Source organism: Haliotis asinina, chromosome 5 (assembly GCF_037392515.1).
Source record: "Haliotis asinina isolate JCU_RB_2024 chromosome 5, JCU_Hal_asi_v2, whole genome shotgun sequence".
In the NCBI taxonomy this organism is placed as follows: Eukaryota; Metazoa; Mollusca; class Gastropoda; order Lepetellida; family Haliotidae; genus Haliotis; species Haliotis asinina.
Genome location: NC_090284.1, coordinates 35676591 through 35697363, shown reverse-complemented (window position 1 = coordinate 35697363; position 20773 = coordinate 35676591). Strand labels below are relative to the sequence as shown.

Below are 20773 nucleotides of genomic sequence, written 5' to 3'. Positions count from 1 at the left end.
TCAAGCGCATTAATATTTTCAACACAGCCGAACTGATGTTGTACCGTCAAATATGTACCTTGTTAAATATAATAAGTTTATCAGTTGCCAATTCATTGCTTTTCCTTTCAGCCCCAGATCAAGCTCACAATGTCAATCACTGACTTGTATGGTTCAGACTTCATTATGTTTACAGACCGCAGTCATAAAGCTGGAAGACAGCTGAGTGCAGTACCTGTGAAGTTCCGGGCTATCTAACTGATCTTCAGTAAGGTTTGTCGTAAGAAGTGACTAACGGGATCGGGTGGTCAGGCTCTCTGACTTGGTCAGATCGATGCCCATGCACTTGATTCTATGATCCAGACTTGATTATTTACAGACCGCCTTCAGCTTGAATACTGCTGGGTGCGGCGTAAAACTAAACTCAGGTCAATCAATGCTGAGCACTGTGTTAAAAAGCAAACAAACAAACAAAATCAATAAGTACAGATATAGAAACTAGAAACGTTTGCCGAGATATAGAAACGAACAAGGTTGTGTTAATAGAGAACTAGGTCGACAACTGATATCCTAACCAAACTTACTTTAATCCTTTTAAAATAGTCTTCATTTCTGTCCTGCCGCAGCATGCTTTCGTCTTTACTGGTACAGAGTAGAAACAGTTGTGGATGGAGATCACAGAGGACTGAATGTTCTGAGAGCCGCTCAGACGAAAACCTGCCTCGGGGTCGAGGGTTGTTCTGCCATTGTCTGTGGTTCCATACCGTACAGACACACTCCCGTCCACAGGTGACTTGGTAATGAACGCCGAACCTCTTTCTGTATCATCCATTGCAGTTGTCGAGTGGTCTTACTGATTTGACCACAGGCCCTACCCTGAACTGACAGGTCATGGGTAGGCCGATTTTAGCCTGTAGGGGTGTCAGAACTTTACATGTTATGTAGTCATAATCATGTTATCAGTATGGACTGCTGTGACGCGGTCACTTACAGGTCTTACATACCTACACCACCAACGTACACCGGCTGATGGAGGAAGACTTCCCCTTGAAATTTTATTCTAGTAAAACCGTACCACCTGATTATATAATCTTCATCTGGTAAGGATACGTTTTAACATGTTTTAACGTAAAAGGCTGTTCTTCACACAGAAGCGTAGGTCTAGACGCTGTTCGTTCCGCAAGTGACTTAGTAGTTCAGGGGGAGAATCTTAAAAGGGGCCGAGAAATAGGATTTCGTAGCCTCCCCAGTATTGATTTGGTTTGACACTGTTTTCAGTTAGTATGATGTCTTGGGCTCATGAAAAGGACTGTAATACTCTCAGATTGTGGTATCAGGTTTATTTTCACAGGCCATTTTAGGTAGTGCGGGTCTGTGAGCATTTTCATGACATTTGGTTTGCTGCCCGACAACATCTCAAAGTTAATCGTGGATAGTTTTACTACTATCGATCTGATCACTTTCATTTTGACTTTTGTGTATTGCTAAATGATGTAGAATTTGTTTGACATATTTTGCTTTTGAAAATAATCAAAATGGCCGCCATTTTGACCGCCATCTTTAATTGTCGAGTGTTGCCGTCTCGGCAGTTCAATTTACATAATGATTAACACCGAAGGTGCCCATTTACATCCAATGTTGATACTTTTGATGTTTTGGGACACTTGTCACTTCTAGAGTGGTGGCTTGGGCACAAAGCAAGTAATTTTGTATTGTCATGTCGTGGTAATATAATGTTTTACAGCTTACTCTTTGAGACAGGGGATTTTAGCGATTCTCCGACTTTTCATGAAAAATGTGTGGTGGTAATTTATTTGTTGAAAGTTTACATTATTCTTGTAACTCGAATCAGCTGTTTTTGTTTCCTGTTTACTTCTAGAGTGACAGCATGTTATATGGAATTATTTCATATTACCCAGAATTCAAAATGGCTGCCAAGATGGCCGCCATTGTAGTTTTACTACTTATACATAGCAGAGGACTAAGCTTGTAAGCAAGTAAACAAACAAACCAATGTAACAATGTAACAAGCAATTCCTTTGATGTCAAATGTTTTATACAGTATCGAAAAAGACCTAAATTCCAATAGAATGGTTTATGAAAGCGTCATTTGCCTAATCATCCAAAGTGTTAGAACGCTAATCTTCACGGCCCATAACTGCGTCTAAACTCTGTCTGTACAGGGCCGAGGAAGCAAGGGTACAGCTGCCCCCTATAATTTATTTACAGGTTACTTTTTGTGCATAAACGTATTGATTCAACATTCTTTTAATGTTGATAGTGCTCCCTTAAAGGTCACATGCAACCAAAAAAATCAAACATAATTAAAACACATTTATCACTTATTCATGACATATAATATACATTGCTGCTTTTAAAAAAGAAAAAAAAAACAACACAATTATAAGTGTACAATCGCGATTCAAAAGTGCAATATTTTGTACTTGGGCTTACTTCCCCCGAAACGGAGCCCTCGGGAGACCGAACCCAGTCAGAGCGGGTGGATATGCACTCAAGTGTAACGACGGCTTTCGATTGGCTGGTTTAACTTTAAACGGGAGTGTATGGTGCTTTATTGCATGCTAGCAGATGAGAGAATGCTGGCTCTTCATATAGTTAAATGGAATGGCAAAACTGCAAATGCGCAGAAAGGGAACTGCTTCAAAATTTGGAGACTTGGCTGATATGCATTGAGATAAATTCGGAATCGAACTGACTGCATTAAAGTTGATGCTGTTTGGGACAGGTATGCCAGCCAAGAGTCGGTCAAAGTCGGGGTCCTCTCAACAAGTCTAGTCTTGTCGCACATACGAACGAACGATTGAGTTCTGTTGGTCCGGCCATGCTACATGCTGGTAGGCCCGAGGCACACCAAGGTACATCTGTAGTTCCTAGGACGTACTGACCTGTCTTAACAATAACTGTAAAATGAGACTGAACGGGATATTAGGTGTAATGATTATATAAATTACAATGCTCGTTTGATCATAAATATTTGTCAATATGTCTACCTCATCTGTGCCCAATCCCCAGACAGTTGGTATTACCTGGGCTGGGAGGAAATGGACCTTCACCCCATGTGAACAACGTTTTCAAGCAGTTCAACCCCGTCTTTAGTCAGTTTATATCCGTTCTGAATTAGACCTACCACGATCTTAACATGCGCATGTCCTGATTTGATTTCTGTAAGTACCCAGCCAAATCTTATTTCCGTTATCAGTTTCAAGATGGAAACATCGACATAAACATGCCCCGGGGTGGAATAGGCCTTCAGCAACCCATTCTTGCCATAAAAGGCGACTATGCTTGTCGTTAGAGGCGACTAACGGAATCGGGTGGTCAGGCTTGCTTACTTGGTTGCCACATGTCATCGGTTCCCAATCGCGCAGATCGATGCTCATGTTGTTGGTCACTGGATTGTCTGGTCCAGACTCGATTATTTACAGACCGCGGTCATATAGCTGGAATATTGCTGAGTGCGTCGTAAAACTAAACTCACTCACTCACTCATATCGTAATGCACACAGTGTTGACATAGTAAGACCTGTGTGAGACCTACATAAACGCACAACGAGTAGAACTTGATGAGAATTCATTGCGCTCTTTCAGAACCGAGTAGAAATGTAGTACAACCTTCTTAAGAACAATTCATTTGGTTTTGAGAATATTTGCACGGAATATCAAAGTAACTAAGAATATAATGCGGTCGAGTTTCGTTTGGTTGCGGACTGAGTTGACCTGGAGGAAACTGTGTACAAATGTATTGCATCTGATGTCCAACTACATTATGTCTGCACACATTTGAAGTACGGCGATTCCGTTCGTCATATGACAATCTGTGTTATCACTCTATCCCACTTCAGAACATGTAGAACATTAGACAATGGGAATTGTCTTATTACAGTCATCTGAAACTCACCAACGACATTCACACAAATAGGTGACAATCAGGATTCTGTCGGTCATTATATCTTGTAGACAGTTTGAATATAAAACCATCCCAAATCAAATCTTCATTACAACTGGCAGCGTCTTATTAACACACTTTGGAAACAGGTCAAAATACCCCAGTGTAATATCAATCAGAGAATGTCAGAGAATGTTCCAGATCGTATACGCATAAAACGCGGCCATCAAATCCCAACGTCCAGAGTAGCTGAGAGAGTGAGTGAGTGAAGCGTTTTGACAATTAGTGAAGGTTGGATCAACCAAAATGTTAGTTTTAAAGCCATTCTTAAGGATTCTCACGTTTAGTGAAGTCCTATATTATTTTGTCCTCATTTTGTGCAGTTGATCCAGTCTACCGAATATGCCCTTCCCTGAAACAAGACACAAGAAAGGTCATTAAGATATTGGAATTTCACAGGAATATTAAATTTTAAGGGATTAAATCGGAATTTGATACAATTATATAAAACATGTATTACTTTAAATGTTCTATTGCCTGCAACCAGATCTTAAAGGACCACTACATTCAATTTTTGGTACTCTTTTTATCACTGCATGTGAAAGACTTTTGGTTAGTCATAAACGAAACACCATTTTTAAAAAAAACAACTTGTGGTTAATCAATACCAAGCGCGTAAAAGTTGCTAAAAAGCCGTCTGCTTCTCTCTCGCCCGCAAACGAAACCGCAGACAGGTTACGTAACTCTGTCGCCAGAGCCCTACAGTGACGTCATAGAAGGAACGATTTCTCGTTAAATGTATAGAAAATGTGTAGGAAGCTCGTCATTTTCCTGATTTCTCGACGTCACCAAAGACATGCCGAATTGTTGTGTTGCCGTCAATTGTTCCTTGGCGTCGGGTGATGGTGTCACTATGCTCAGATTTCCACCAGACTCCGTAGTTTGTGCTGAAATTGGTTGTTAGTGTGAGCGAAATGAGCTTTGTGGAAGCCTGTGGTGTATACTAAATCGGATGGTTCGCCCCCTACCACGCTTCCAGGAAAGAAAATGGAGTTCAAGTTTCATCGAGTTTATAAAATCAAGACTGCTTACTACACATTGTTGACCAAAAGGATTTTGCATGAAACTAGGTTGTGGTCGAAGTGACAATATCATCGTAAGTAATATTATCTTGACCCCTTATATTGACCGATTCCAAGAGTGAAATTGTTATGTTATAAGCAATGTCATGTAAAATCCTAATGTCCATCAAACAAATATATATTTTACTACCCGTAGAAAGTAATTTTGTTTTTGTAAAATTTTGTAACTTAAATAGCATTCATCCTCAGACAGGGCGCCGCCATTTTGAAAATCGTGAAGTCACGGGCTAAAGAATTATTGAGATTATGATTTGTTCTCATCAAGTTAGAAAATCAAAACTACTTTTTACTGGTAGTTAAATATGCAATTGAATCATGGCCAAAAGGATTTTGCATGACACAACTTTTAACATAAGGACTTCTTCCAAGGAAGCAAGGTGGGGGGTCGAAGTGACATTTATATTGCAAGAGTGAAATTGTTATGTTATAGGCAATGTCATGCAAAATCCTAATGTCCATCAATAAAATACATATTTTACTACCAGTAGAAAGTAATTGTCCTTTTGAAAGTCGGTGAAAACAAACTTAAATAGCATTCATCCCAAGACAGGGCGCCGCCATTTTTGAAAATCGTGAAATCAAATTCATTTGAATTAATGAGATTATGTATGGTTTGTTCTCATCAACTTAGAAAATCAAAACTACATAAATATGTATTCGAATCATTACCAAAAGGTGTTTGCATGACACAACCTGTAACATAACCTAAGCGAGGTCGGGGACGAAGTGAAAATACTGCGCGATAAATTTCTTCACTTGCTAAATTTACTTGGTTTCTAACATTCACTCACCAGTATGTAGACACTTGTCAATAAACGTCTTTATACTTGGTCTCATAATCCTAATTACTTTATAATCATACTTGTATGCATTTTGAAACTTAATAAAAAGAAGCGATCTGCAAATGTATAAGAGGAATGTAATATGTAGACATTTCATAGCTTTCCTATGTGAATCATAGCGTATGTCGTCTGCATCATTACACTTAACGACGAAAACAATGATTCTGTTGAAAGCTACGACAACTTATTAAATGTCACATATATACTCTAATAGGGTACAAATGCAAAATCACTTGCTGACATCGTTATAAATGAAACCCCGTCATTAAAAATGCTCATTTCGATCTTTAATTACCTTATATCGACCTTTTTGTAAACAGTGCACAATTCTCAGCCGCAAACGAAATTTCAACCAATCAGAGCGGTGCGTCTCCGTGACGTAATAGTGGGTATAGAAATGAGGGTCTGTACAGTATTCATCTACATTTCAGGGGTTAAACTATTTCGTTTACAGGTATGTACAAACCTGAAATCGCGAAAGCTGTTGAGAAAAATGAAAGCTATATGTTCTCACAATCTACTATCATTTAGTTTTGTCTCCTGCTTTATCTAGTTTTCGAGTTACAACCCTTGTTTTCATAGACGATTCTGTCAAAATCACTTGGTGTCGCTAGGTTGTAATCCGTGTTAGGTGGTATAAACCTACACGTTATTTGCTATCATTCACTTGATGCTCAGTTAATGAATTTATAACAGGTATAATTAGTGGTAATGCCACTTAGATTACCCGACAAAGGCCCCCCACTTGGCATTTCTTTTGTCTGGGTCGATCAAAGGATTAACCGATAACACGCTGATTGATTAATTAGTTTCATGGGGATTTAAACATTTGTCGAAAGGTAGTGTTTGTGTATGTACATTTATTAATCTAAACTGAATACACTATGTCGTGTCTGTGTCTATGTAAAACAACACCCTTCTTTCAAAGGATTAACCGCCAATACATTGATTGCTCATTATTGGCTAAGTAAATAACTTTTTAAAAAGAATGACGCACATTATGCAATTAGTTGCCAGGTGTGCTATCTTGGGTAACCAATGAAACTATACAGCAATGTGAAAAACCTGAAACGACACATCACGTATATTAGACTGTTAAAAGACACATCACTTGGGAAATCTGCAGATGAATTATATATCACTTGTTTTTGTGGATATTGATGGATGCATTCCTCGTAGAAGGTAATAGCCTGACATTGCTCCTATAACTTTAATTTTAATATTTGCATTTTTGTTTTTAATAATTTGTCAGAGCTTTCAACAGAATCATTGTTTTCGTCGTTAAGTGTAATGACACTTCCAAGAGTGAAATTGTTATGTTATAAGCAATGTCATGTAAACTCCCAATGTCCATCAATAAAATACATATTTTACTTTCAAGGATGCATGTCGCATCAGAACACATCTTTAGAACTAGTTTGCACAAGGAAAGGATGAACAAACAAACCCACCACTAAACATGATGGACTAAAACACTTCAGTGTCCACCATAGCACCATATCTTGATGATGACATGCATACAGTGATAGATGTTGTTTGGGTGTTCCAGTGGTGTAGTGATGGATGTAGTTGTGTCGCAGTTAGTGGTGGCTGTGTTGCATCCCATGTTGTGTCGGTGGCTGTGGTGTCTGTATGTAGTGATGCATGTGGTGGTGTCCCATGCATTGGTGGATGTTTTGGTGTCCCATTTAATGCCGGTGGTGGTGCGCCGTGTATTGGTGAATGTGATGGTGGTCTCATGTACATGTATGGTGGTATACGATGTTGAGATGATTTCTCACTTTAAACAAAAAGTAAACCAGACATAGTGAAATTAATATTTCGAATCCACGTTTTTGATCTTGCCAACTGAAAATTGAAGTCTTAGAATTTTATTTAACATAGGATAAAAGTTGTTTAACAAACGACCATGGATTCAAATCGTCATTACTGGTTTGTTTTGCAAGGGTAAGCGCAGCAATTAGAACGGTGAAACAAGAGCACGCGCGGTACGTGATGGGCGTTAACTTAGACCAACCCAACTTCTTCTCGGCGTTTTATTTAATGTACATATACACCCTTGTAATACAAACAAAGAAAGTGATTTAAAATTATGATCGTTTGTTAAACAACGTTCATCGTAAGTTGAATACAATTCTGAGAATTAAATGTTCAATTGGCAGGGTAATATTACAAGAATTTGCAATCTTAATTTAACCTTATTCTAGTTTTTGTTTAAAGATACATTCAACACTACGTTTTCACGGCAAACAGACTGCAATCGCAGAATAACACGAGTGAGTCACGAATGCGATGAGCAGTGATAAGCACATCACAATTTGCAACATTCCCACCCACGGATGACAGTTTGTTTTAATTCATTTGTATTGAATGACCCATACATCTATGTCATTTTGGGTTTAACTTGCAATTTTGAATTTACACTGCGCCATACCTGTATTGCATTAGCCGCTGATTATGTTTTAATTATATTGTCTTACATAACTAAATCTGTAATTAATGAACGAAATTTTTGTTTCGTTTTGTTTCAATAAAGAATATTACCAGGTTTTACTAGGCTCACGCTAAATCAGAAAACATGTCTCTGTGCAAACACGTGTGATTGAGGTGTTTTCAATAGCTTTAACCCATTGTTTCGGGTTCGGCGACTGGGATTAGGTTGCGTAAGGTGGCTAGTTTGCCTTTTGTTGTTTCCAGCTGCACACTTTAAGCGAGCGACTGAAGCCCGCTTGGAGTCTGAGCACCGACTCCCAGTGATGTGAAATATTCGTCGTGGGGACAGAAAGTGTTGAAATCCTGTAGAGGTAGGACGTCTTCAAGGATTCTTCGGAAGGGCCACAGAGGACCGGACAGGTAGGTGTTTCCATATCTATTTGGAAGAAAATTTGCGTCTTTATGAATGTTTGTTTAATATTCAGTGCACACTCATTCTCTCATACTACACAGCCATTTAAGTTTAGATGGGAAAGGTTGATACTGGTTTCTGCATGTAAATGGAGTGGTAGTGTAGCCTAGTTGTTCAAATGTTGGCACGCCATGTTCAGTGCCTGTGTTCGAGTTCCCACTTAAATACTATGCCTCGCGCCCACCTCTGAGGCCCGTCGTTTAAATATTGCCAAAGCGGCATAAAACCACACTTACTCGATGTTGTTAAACCAATCTACATCCGTGAGAAATGTGATTTCTGATGCTTATGCATGAATCATCTCTTTCAGACGCAGGAACCCTGGCACTTTCTGGATTTGGTGTTGTGTCCCTCTGAACCCATCCACCTGGACTTAGTACACTGGCTTTCCAAGGGACCGATGGGATGAGCTTTTGTCTCATGGTGGCTCCATAGTACGTCTGCTCTCCGCGTAGCCCCCTGCCGAGCGTACATGGAGTAGGTTCGGTGCTAGGGCCTGACTGTACAGTCAGGATGGTTGCTATAGCAACCCAGCTAGTTTAGGGTTGGCACACTCTGTGGCCCCAGTCTTTTCAGCACCCCCAGTAGACCCAATGCTGACTGCACTTGACTGGTAGATTAGGGGTTAGTGTAGATAGGGCCCCCTTCGTGCATGCCCTGTACGATGCTATCTATAGATAGTATAACTTAGTGTTAACCCACCATTCCGTCCTTCAATAGGTAGTTCGAGGCAAAGCAAGTCCCGGATGGTCACTTTGAAAGTCAGTGTACTGGCCGACTGCTGGTAAAGTATTTCAATATTTCAGTTTAATATTTAGATTAAATTTTGTTTTCACGTCCCGACATATTTGTTTTGCATTTAAATCTATGGGGATCGTCGAATAACCGAATGGTTAAAGCGTTAGCTCATGACACTCCAAACACCCCTAATTCAATTTTCCATATGGGAATGATGTGTGAAGAATATATTTGTTGCTTCTCAACGTGATATAGCTGGTATATTGCTAAAAGCGGTGTAAAAAGTACCCTCACGCAGTCATAATCTGTGTGGGAAGCATAAATCATGTAAATTGTTTTTTGCCTTTTTTTAGTAGAACCGTCGCTTAGGCAAGCAACTGTTTCTTTCAAACAATCTTTTGAAGAAAATATAAAATGCAATGCATCGTTGTTTACCATGACGTCTGCTGCAAAGTTACAACTTGAGTTTCATGTTTGAGATTATTTCACGTGTAGTCATATAACTTGCATTTATATACACAGTAAGTACCAGTGATGTAAAATATATTCATTTTTACTATTAGGAGCAGGGAACCATCGTCCTGGGGGCAGAATTGGACCCTGAAGTCCCCCAGAGGCAGGACGACTGCCAAGAAGATATTCCATGGACAGAGGTGGACCATGGACTCTTCTGGCGGCAGGACAACGACCACAACGCCGCCAGACTACCGGGAAGGCAAGTTCTCCAAACTATCTTTTGAAGACAACATACAATATATTCTTGTTAACAATGATGTCATGCGCAAGTTACAATTTGTGTTTCAGGTGGGTTTCTTACGAAAAAGCATATACTTTTGATATTCATTATCCATGTAGTAAGTATCAGTGATATGAAACATTAACCTGTTCGTTATCGTTACTATTAGGAACGTGGATACCATCGTCCTGGGGGCAGAATTGGACCCTGAAGTCCCCCAGAGGCAGGACGACTGCCAAGAAGATATTCCATGGACACACGTGGATCAAGGATTCTTCGGAAGGCGACAGAGGACCAGACAGGCAGGTGTTTCCAACTCTATTTGGAAGAAAATATTTGTTTGATTATATAGTGCACACTCATTCTCTCATAGTATACAACCATTTAGGAGTGAGTGAGCTTAGTTTTACCCCGCACCCAGCAATATTAAGCTATATGGTGTTGGTCTGTAAATAATCGAGTCTGGACCAGACAATCCAATTATCAACAACACGAGCATCGATCTGCGCAATTGGGAACCGATGACATGTTTCAACCAAGAAGTCAACGAGCCTGACCACACGATCCCGTTAGTCGCCTCTAACGACAAGCAAAATCACAGCCATTTAGGTATAGATTGGAAAGGTTGATACTGGTTTCTGCATGTAAATGGAGTGGTAGTATAGTCTAGTTGTTTAAGTGTTGGCACGCTATGTTCAGTGCCTGTGTTCGAGTTCCCACTTAAATACTATGCCTCGCGCCCACCTCTGAGGCCCGTCGTTTAAATATTGCCAAAGCGGCATAAAACCACACTTACTCGATGTTGTTAAACCAATCTACATCCGTGAGAAATGTGATTTCTGATGCTTATGCATGAATCATCTCTTTCAGACGCAGGAACCCTGGCACTTTCTGGATTTGGTGTTGTGTCCCTCTGAACCCATCCACCTGGACTTAGTACACTGGCTTTCCAAGGGACCGATGGGATGAGCTTTTGTCTCATGGTGGCTCCATAGTACGTCTGCTCTCCGCGTAGCCCCCTGCCGAGCGTACATGGAGTAGGTTCGGTGCTAGGGCCTGACTGTACAGTCAGGATGGTTGCTATAGCAGCCCAGCTAGTTTAGGGTTGGCACACTCTGTGGCCCCAGTCTTTTCAGCACCCCCAGTAGACCCAATGCTGACTGCACTTGACTGGTAGATTAGGGGTTAGTGTAGATAGGGCCCCCTTCGTGCATGCCCTGTACGATGCTATCTATAGATAGTATAACTTAGTGTTAACCCACCATTCCGTCCTTCAATAGGTAGTTCGAGGCAAAGCAAGTCCCGGATGGTCACTTTGAAAGTCAGTGTACTGGCCGACTGCTGGTAAAGTATTTCAATATTTCAGTTTAATATTTAGATTAAATTTTGTTTTCACGTCCCGACATATTTGTTTTGCATTTAAATCTATGGGGATCGTTGAATAACCGAATGGTTAAAGCGTTAGCTCATGACACTCCAAACACCCCTAATTCAATTTTCCATATGGGAATGATGTGTGAAGAATATATTTGTTGCTTCTCAACGTGATATAGCTGGTATATTGCTAAAAGCGGTGTAAAAAGTACCCTCACGCAGTCATAATCTGTGTGGGAAGCATAAATCATGTAAATTGTTTTTTGCCTTTTTTTAGTAGAACCGTCGCTTAGGCAAGCAACTGTTTCTTTCAAACAATCTTTTGAAGAAAATATAAAATGCAATGCATCGTTGTTTACCATGACGTCTGCTGCAAAGTTACAACTTGAGTTTCATGTTTGAGATTATTTCACGTGTAGTCATATAACTTGCATTTATATACACAGTAAGTACCAGTGATGTAAAATATATTCATTTTTACTATTAGGAGCAGGGAACCATCGTCCTGGGGGCAGAATTGGACCCTGAAGTCCCCCAGAGGCAGGACGACTGCCAAGAAGATATTCCATGGACAGAGGTGGACCATGGACTCTTCTGGCGGCAGGACAACGACCACAACGCCGCCAGACTACCGGGAAGGCAAGTTCTCCAAACTATCTTTTGAAGACAACATACAATATATTCTTGTTGACAATGATGTCATGCGCAAGTTACAATTTGTGTTTCAGGTGGGTTTCTTACGAAAAAGCATATACTTTTGATATTCATTATCCATGTAGTAAGTATCAGTGATATGAAACATTAACCTGTTCGTTATCTTTACTATTAGGAACGTGGATACCATCGTCCTGGGGGCAGAATTGGACCCTGAAGTCCCCCAGAGGCAGGACGACTGCCAAGAAGATATTCCATGGACACACGTGGATCAAGGATTCTTCGGAAGGCGACAGAGGACCAGACAGGCAGGTGTTTCCAACTCTATTTGGAAGAAAATATTTGTTTGATTATATAGTGCACACTCATTCTCTCATAGTATACAACCATTTAGGAGTGAGTGAGCTTAGTTTTACCCCGCACCCAGCAATATTAAGCTATATGGTGTTGGTCTGTAAATAATCGAGTCTGGACCAGACAATCCAATTATCAACAACACGAGCATCGATCTGCGCAATTGGGAACCGATGACATGTTTCAACCAAGAAGTCAACGAGCCTGACCACACGATCCCGTTAGTCGCCTCTAACGACAAGCAAAATCACAGCCATTTAGGTATAGATTGGAAAGGTTGATACTGGTTTCTGCATGTAAATGGAGTGGTAGTATAGTCTAGTTGTTTAAGTGTTGGCACGCTATGTTCAGTGCCTGTGTTCGAGTTCCCACTTAAATACTATGCCTCGCGCCCACCTCTGAGGCCCGTCGTTTAAATATTGCCAAAGCGGCATAAAACCACACTTACTCGATGTTGTTAAACCAATCTACATCCGTGAGAAATGTGATTTCTGATGCTTATGCATGGCTCGTCTCTTTCAGACGCAGGGACCCTGGCACACTCTGGATTTGGTGTTGTGTCCCTCTGAACCCATCCACCTGGACTTAGTACACTGGCTTTCCAAGGGACCGATGGGATGAGCTTTTGTCTCATGGTGGCTCCATAGTACGTCTGCTCTCCGCGTAGCCCCCTGCCGAGCGTACATGGAGTAGGTTCGGTGCTAGGGCCTGACTGTACAGTCAGGATGGTTGCTATAGCAGCCCAGCTAGTTTAGGGTTGGCACACTCTGTGGCCCCAGTCTTTTCAGCACCCCCAGTAGACCCAATGCTGACTGCACTTGACTGGTAGATTAGGGGTTAGTGTAGATAGGGCCCCCTTCGTGCATGCCCTGTACGATGCTATCTATAGATAGTATAACTTAGTGTTAACCCACCATTCCGTCCTTCAATAGGTAGTTCGAGGCAAAGCAAGTCCCGGATGGTCACTTTGAAAGTCAGTGTACTGGCTGACTGCTGGTAAAGTATTTCAATATTTCAGTTTAATATTTAGATTAAATTTTGTTTTCACGTCCCGACATATTTGCTTTGTATTTAAATGTAAGGGGATCGTCGAATAACCGAATGGTTAAAGCGTCAGCTCACGACCCTCCAAACACCCCTAATTCAATTTTCCATATGGGAATGATGTGTGAAGAATATATTTGTTGCTTCTCAACGTGATATAGCTGGAATATTGCTAAAAGCGGTGTAAAAACAACACTCATGCAGTCTTAATCTGCGTGGGAAGTATAACAGATGTAGAATACTATTTACCTTTATTAGTAGAACCGTCGCACACGGAAGCAACTGTGTATTTTCAAACGGTCTTTTAAAGAAAACATAAAATGCCTCCTTGTTTCCCATGACGTCTACTGCAAAGTCACAACTTGAGTTTCATGTTTGAGCTGTTTTCTCGTGTAGTCATATATTTTGCATTAATACACATAGTACCATTGATGTAAAATATTTTTACCTTTGTTATCAGGAGCGTGGATGCCCATCGTCCTGGGGGCGGACATGGACCCTGAAGTCCCCCAGAGGCAGGACGACTGCCAAGAAGACGTTCCATGGACAGAAGATTCTTCTGGAACGGGATATGGACATTTTGTGACAATGTACTCTGCGTGTCTACTACTGTAAACCCTCCAGTAGAATAGGTAGCGTTGCATACGTTGAGGGAACACGGTTCCAGAGTTGTTTTTTTTTCTCCAAAAAGTTTTTTTATCTCTGGTTTTACGTGTCGGGCTTCAGTTACCTTTTGACCTTATTCAAATCTCAAATTTGAACAAGGTCAATTTAGACACACAATCTGCGGCAACAACGCTGGTGTTCGAGGATCTGGTTCTGTTCCATGTTAGGATTGATGACATTAAACACCGTAATCCGCCCAGCTGGTCCAGTTGTACTTGTTTGTTTTGTTTTCTTTTTGAAAGTTGTGAACTCGAAGAACGGTTGTTGTCCATGGAAATCGGATCTGCCCGTCTTTATCGCCGCGTAGTGCTTGTTTTTGCCATACACTGCCAACACATCAAGAAACAAGTCCAAAAAATGCATCAGTACACGGGCGTATTATAATATCTACAAACCAGAACTTACAATACAAAAGCCTATCAACATTACCAGATCGCACAGACTTTTAGTACCAAACAATCCAGTGATGTCTGTAGATGAGACAAGACATTAAATGAAAAGCTCCCACCACCATCTAGTCTAGAATATCACATTGAGCAAGTAAACTACCGAGTGCATGTTTGGAAACAGTATCTGCAGCCTATCATATTCCTTCACCAGTTGACCATGGTTGGAGCATTTATGATGGCCATCTTATCCTGATGTCGAGAGATGCTGCTCCCCGTGGATTAGTTGAACTGCCAGCAGAGAGATCTATATCAATGCAGATGAACTGAGTTATTGTGCACAGAGACATGTCTTTTTGTATGGCAGGTGATTGTTGCCCGAACAGCTTTGGCTTGACTCCAGTTCTGACATGATGTAACATATGATATGAAAGAAAGTGAAGAGGAGAGTTAATTGTAAGCTTCTGAATGTATCAAAAGTGATTAAGAGTTATCTGTCAGACCCCTTTGAATGGCTACAACAGGACAGAATTTATCATTTCTCATTTAAGGGAGCACTATCAACATTAAAAGAATGTTAAATCAATACGTTTATGCATAAAAAGTAACCTGTAAAAAAATTATAGGGGGCAGCTGTACCCCTGCTTCCTCGGCCCTGTACAGACAGAACTTAGACGCAGTTATGGGCCGTGAAGATTAGCTTTCTAACACTTTGGATGATTAGGCAAATGACGCTTTCATAAACCATACTATTGGAATTTAGGTCTTTTTCGATACTGTATAAAACATTTGACATCAAAGGAATTGCTTGTTACATTGTTACATAGGTTTGTTTGTTTACTTGCTTACAAGCTTAGTCCTCTGCTATGTATAAGTAGTAAGACTGCAATGGCGGCCATCTTGGCAGCCATTTTGAATTCTGGGTAATATGAAATAATTCCATATAACATGCTGTCACTCTAGAAGTAAACAGGAAACAAAAACAACTGATTCGAGTTACAAGAATAATGTAAACTTTCAACAAATAAATTACCACCACACATTTTTCATGAAAAGTCGGAGAATTGCTAAAATCCCCTGTCTCAAAGAATAAGCTGTAAAACATTATATTACCACGACATGACAATACAAAATTACTTGCTTTGTGCCCAAGCCACTACTCTAGAAGAGACAAGTGTCCCAAAACATCAAAAGTATCAACATTGGATGTAAATGGACACATTCGGTGTTAATCTTTACGTAAATTGAACTGCCGAGATGGCAACACACGACAATGAAAGATGGCGGCCAAAATGGTGGCCATTTTGATTATTTTCAAAAGCAAAAATATGTCAAATTCTACATCCTTTTAGCAATACACAAAAGTCAAAATGAAAGTGATCAGATCGATAGTAGTAAAACTATCCACGATTAACTTTGAGATGTTGTCGGGCAGCAAACCAAATGTCATGAAAATGCTCACAGACCCGCACCACCTAAAATGGCCTGGGAAATGGCCTTTACATGAGCCCAAGACATCATACTAACAATGATGATGGGATTTTTCAGCTGCCTCCTCCTGGACTATGGGAATCTACCAATGTTCTCTACCAACATTCCTGGCCTGCGTTACATAAATAGTGTTGGGTGTCTCATAATTACATTTAGTAATAGTTTTTAATGTATATATTTACAGCAGGTGTGGTTGTCGGGATCTATTTCAGTCAGAAGGGAAGTATTCCAGGGGCACTCGAGTTTTAAGCTGTAAAACATAACAATACAAGTGCAGCTAATTTCCAACCGGGAGCTGCTGAGCTGTGCTTCACAGTTTAAAATAAAGGAAACAGAGTTATATGGCTTGAAGAGGTTTTCATGAGGAACAGAGTCCGCAGGTTTGAGAGATGTTTGGAAGGCTGTTTCACAGAGTTCGAGCCACGACTGAAAAAGTGACTTGCTTGCTGCAGTTGATGAGCGGAGTTGATGAGCTGAGTCCACGAGCAGGGAGATAAGGAGTGAGAAGTTTTTTCAGATGGGCTGTGTCACAGTGGAGAGCAGATAGACAGATTGTCAGTATCTTGAAGGATATTCACTATTTTATGGGTAGCCAGTGCAGTTCTCTGAGAATTGGAGTGATGTACTCATGTAGTCTAGCGCGGTTAAGAAACGTGCTGCTTTGTTTTGAACTTCCTGCAGGTCTGAGATAATGCCGGATCCAGAGGGAAAAGAGTTGCAATAGTCCAGAAACGTTTTGCAGGTATTAGAATCCAAATATTTTCGGATTCTACCGATAGTGTGGAGCTTGAAATTGGCGGTTCTTGCTGTTCTGTTTTAAGTGCCTGTGCTTTTCCTGACATGCATTTGTCCATTTCAACTCCAGGATTCTTGACGGAGGATGACGGAGTCACAGAAGATGTTCGTACCAGTAGTCTGGTACTGTCAACTTTGTTCGGCTTTTGAGGCGTCCCTATGACCATACACTGCTGAGCTTTAGAAAACTAGCTGACACCCAGTTGTGAATGCACTTAACGCATGGAAGTAGTTGGTCGACTTTATCCTGGATTCTTTTATGCTTTATGCCAGTACAGAACTGCATATCGTTTGTATAGCTGTGAAAGACGAATTATACTTCCTAGAGGGTGCATGTACATCGAAAAGAGGACAGGACCCAACGCAGATCCACGCTTCAGGTCCTTAGGATCAGAACAGACTCCATCAATCTGTATTCTCATAGATCTCTTGTCAAGATAAGATTCCAAACAAGCTAGAACTGTGCCTGTTACGCCAAAGGTGTGCTTGAGGCGGAATAGGAAAACACAGTGCTCCACAGAGTCAAAAGCCCCAGACAGATCAAACAGAGCCAGCAAAACAACTTCCTGTTTGCCCAAAGATAGGAGGACGCCATTGTACACCCTCAGTAAAATAGTTTTCGTTGAAAGGGTTTTTCTGTAGGTAGACTGAAAAGGTTCCTTGATATCGGAACGTGCACTGACGTAACCAATTTCGCTTGACAAGCTTGTCGACATCAATGTCTCGTGTCTTCAAGGTATGTAGCACATTTCCGTGATGGTCCTGACGTCTGTAGATTAAGGGAGGTAAACACACTAAAGTGATTAGAGTGGCCATGGTCAATTACCTCAACTGACCCTGTTACCCTGTATCCCTAAAATTTCCTTAGGTGTGAGTTTGTGTGGTACTGTTGGCTGCATTAGGTATTCATTAAGTTCACTGGCATTCTTGCGTGGAGAGAGCATGCAGTACGCATAATTTGAACTTTATACTCTATCTTGTTACACTCGTTGCAATGCTATAGTTCACACAACCCGCTGGTGGTACATTTTTCTTCTTTGGAAAGCCAGGATGGGTACACCTTGGTGTATGATTGTACTCCTTTGTGTTGTCAGAGGGTCTGGCTACAGCCAGGGTGAGTACACTTTGGGGTATGATTGTGTGAGTGTGTGTGCGTATTCCTGTTATTGTTTGCGGAGTTTACATACACTATGTGCACCTTCAAATATGTACGTACATATTTACAGCGAGACTACAGTCCACAACTCCTAATTACACACCACAGTTTTAACATTGGAGACTTTCTTGAAAACTTGTATAGGAGGCATATATAATACGTTTCCATAACCACCGGAGTGTTCATCATAATCACCGTTTATGACTTCTAAATTAGAAGAACGTTGCGGGAAACGTAAACACTAGCTGTTTGACATTCCATGGACGTGTAATGGATGACAGCATACTGGCGTTACGTGCAGGGTGATTGTACCATGCGACCCAAATACCTACCGGAGTACCCTGCCCTGCCACCCTACATATCTAGCTCTGTTTACTGTCGCACAACCCTCATCTTCCGTAGAACGTGTCCACTTGCCTATCTAAAGAAACCGTCCTTCCTCGATTAAGCCCTTGAGCGTTTTCATTCAAACACTACCCATTTCCGGCTACGTCGATTTGCTTTGATATCGCTTCAGCTATCTGCAAAAATACGTGTGGTATACGCGCCAAGTAGCCACAGTACAACAGAGTATGCGATAAGACACTGCGCTCAGCATTCATTGGGATCCGGGGTTTTTAGATTCCAGACACCGGCGGATAATCAAGCGCCGGTGTTTATCATATCCAGCCACCCCGTTTATCGGACGAATAATCAAGAGCCGGCGTTTATCGTTTCTAGATACCCCATTCACGGGCGGATAACCGGCGGATTGTATGATACTTGTTCATTTGGCATTCTTGTTCCTATCTATAAACAGGGTGACCCTAAAGATACCAATAGCAACTGTGGGATAACTGTACCAAATAGTACATTTGGCAAGTTAAGTACTTATATCATCAACAAAAGATTAGTTTAATGGGCTGATGTCATTGATGAGATAGACAAAGGTCAAACCGGCTTTAGGGAGGGATATACCTGTGGCGATGAACCATGCATTGGTGGATGTTTTGGTGTATTCACGTATGCCAGTGGCGGTGGAAGAACTATTGGTGGATGTTGTGGTGTACTCAAGTATACCGGTGGTGGTGTGCCATGCATTGGTGGATGTTGTGGTGTACTCATGTATGCTGGTGGCAGTGCGCCATGCATTGGTGGATGTTGTGGTGTATTCATGTATGCCTCTGGCGGTGGACGATCCATTGGTGAATGTTGTTGTGTACTGATATATGCCGGTTTTGGTGTCCCATGCATTGGTGGATACTGTGATGTACTGATGTATGCCGGTGGTGGTACGCCATACATTGGTGGATGTGATGGTGGTGGCTCATGTATACCGAAAGTGGTGCGCCATGCATTGGTGGAGGTTGTGGTGTGCTCATGTATCCCGGTGGTGGTACGCCATGCATTGGTGGATGTGATAGTAGTGTACTCATGTATGCGGGTTGTGGTGCGCCATGCAGCAGTGGATGTTGTAGTGTACTCATGTATGTCGGTGGTGTGCCATGCATGGTTGAATGTGATGGTGCTGTCTCATGTATATGTATGAGGTTGGTGGTGGCCCATACATTCTTGGATGTTGTTATTTACTTATGTATGCCAGCGGCGGTGCCCCATGCACTGGTGAATGTTGTGGTGTACTCATGTATGCCGGTGCTGATACACGATGCAATGGTGGATGTTTTGGTGTACTCATGTATGCCGGTGTCGGTGCGCAATGCATTGATGGATGTGATGGTGGTGTCTCATGTATATGTATAAGGGTGGTGGTGGCCAATGCATTGGTGAAAGTTGTGGTGTACTCATGTATGCCGGTGGCCTTGCGCCATGGATTGGTGGATGTGATGGTAGTGTCTATTGTATGAGGGTGGTCTTGCCCCATGCATTTTTTATATGTTCTTATGTACTCATGTATGCCGGTGGCGGTGGGTCATGCATTGGTGGAAGTTGTGGTGTACTCATGTATGCCGTTGGCCTTGCGCCATGGATTGGTGGATGTGATGGTAGTGTCTATTGTATGAGGGTGGTCTTGCCCCATGCATTTTTTATATGTTCTTATGTACTCATGTATGCCGGTGGCGGTGGGTCATGCATTGGTGGAAGTTGTGGCGTACTCATGTATGGCGGTGGCCTTGCGCCATGCATTGGTGGATGTGATGGTAGTGTCTATTGTATGAGGGTGGTGGTGGCCCATGCATTTTGTATATGTTGTGGTGTACTCGTGTATGCCGGTTTTCTTGCACCATACAATGGTGGTTGTTGTGGTGTGCTCATATATGTCAGTGTCGGTGTGCCATGCATTGGTGGATGTGATGGTGGTGTCTCTTGTATATGTATGAGGATGGTTTTGACCATTGCATTGGTGGATGTTGCGGTGTACTCATGTATACCGGTGGTGGTGTCCCATGTCGGTGGCGGTGTGCCATACATTGGTGGATGTGATAGTGGTGGTTCATGTATGCCGGTAGTGGTGAACCATGCATTGGTGGATGTAGTGGTGTACTCATGTATGTCGGTGACAGTACACGATGCATTAGTGGATGTTGTGGTGTACTCAGGTATGCCGGCAGTGGTGCGCCATGCATTGGTGGATGTTGTGGTGTACTCATGTATGTCGGTGGCATT

At 41.6% G+C, this 20773-nt stretch overlaps 1 protein-coding gene across 1 annotated transcript in view; it reads right to left on the bottom strand.

Moving 5' to 3' along the window:
- The window catches only part of LOC137284185 (broad substrate specificity ATP-binding cassette transporter ABCG2-like), a 29129-nt gene extending 28207 nt beyond the window's left edge, over positions 1 to 922 (bottom strand). The window contains exon 1 of the mRNA XM_067815905.1: positions 564 to 922. Within this exon, the coding sequence (XP_067672006.1) occupies positions 564 to 811 (248 nt within the window). The 5' untranslated portion in view covers positions 812 to 922. The remainder of the gene's footprint in view (positions 1 to 563) is intronic.
- Positions 923 to 20773: the final 19851 nt, after the last annotated feature.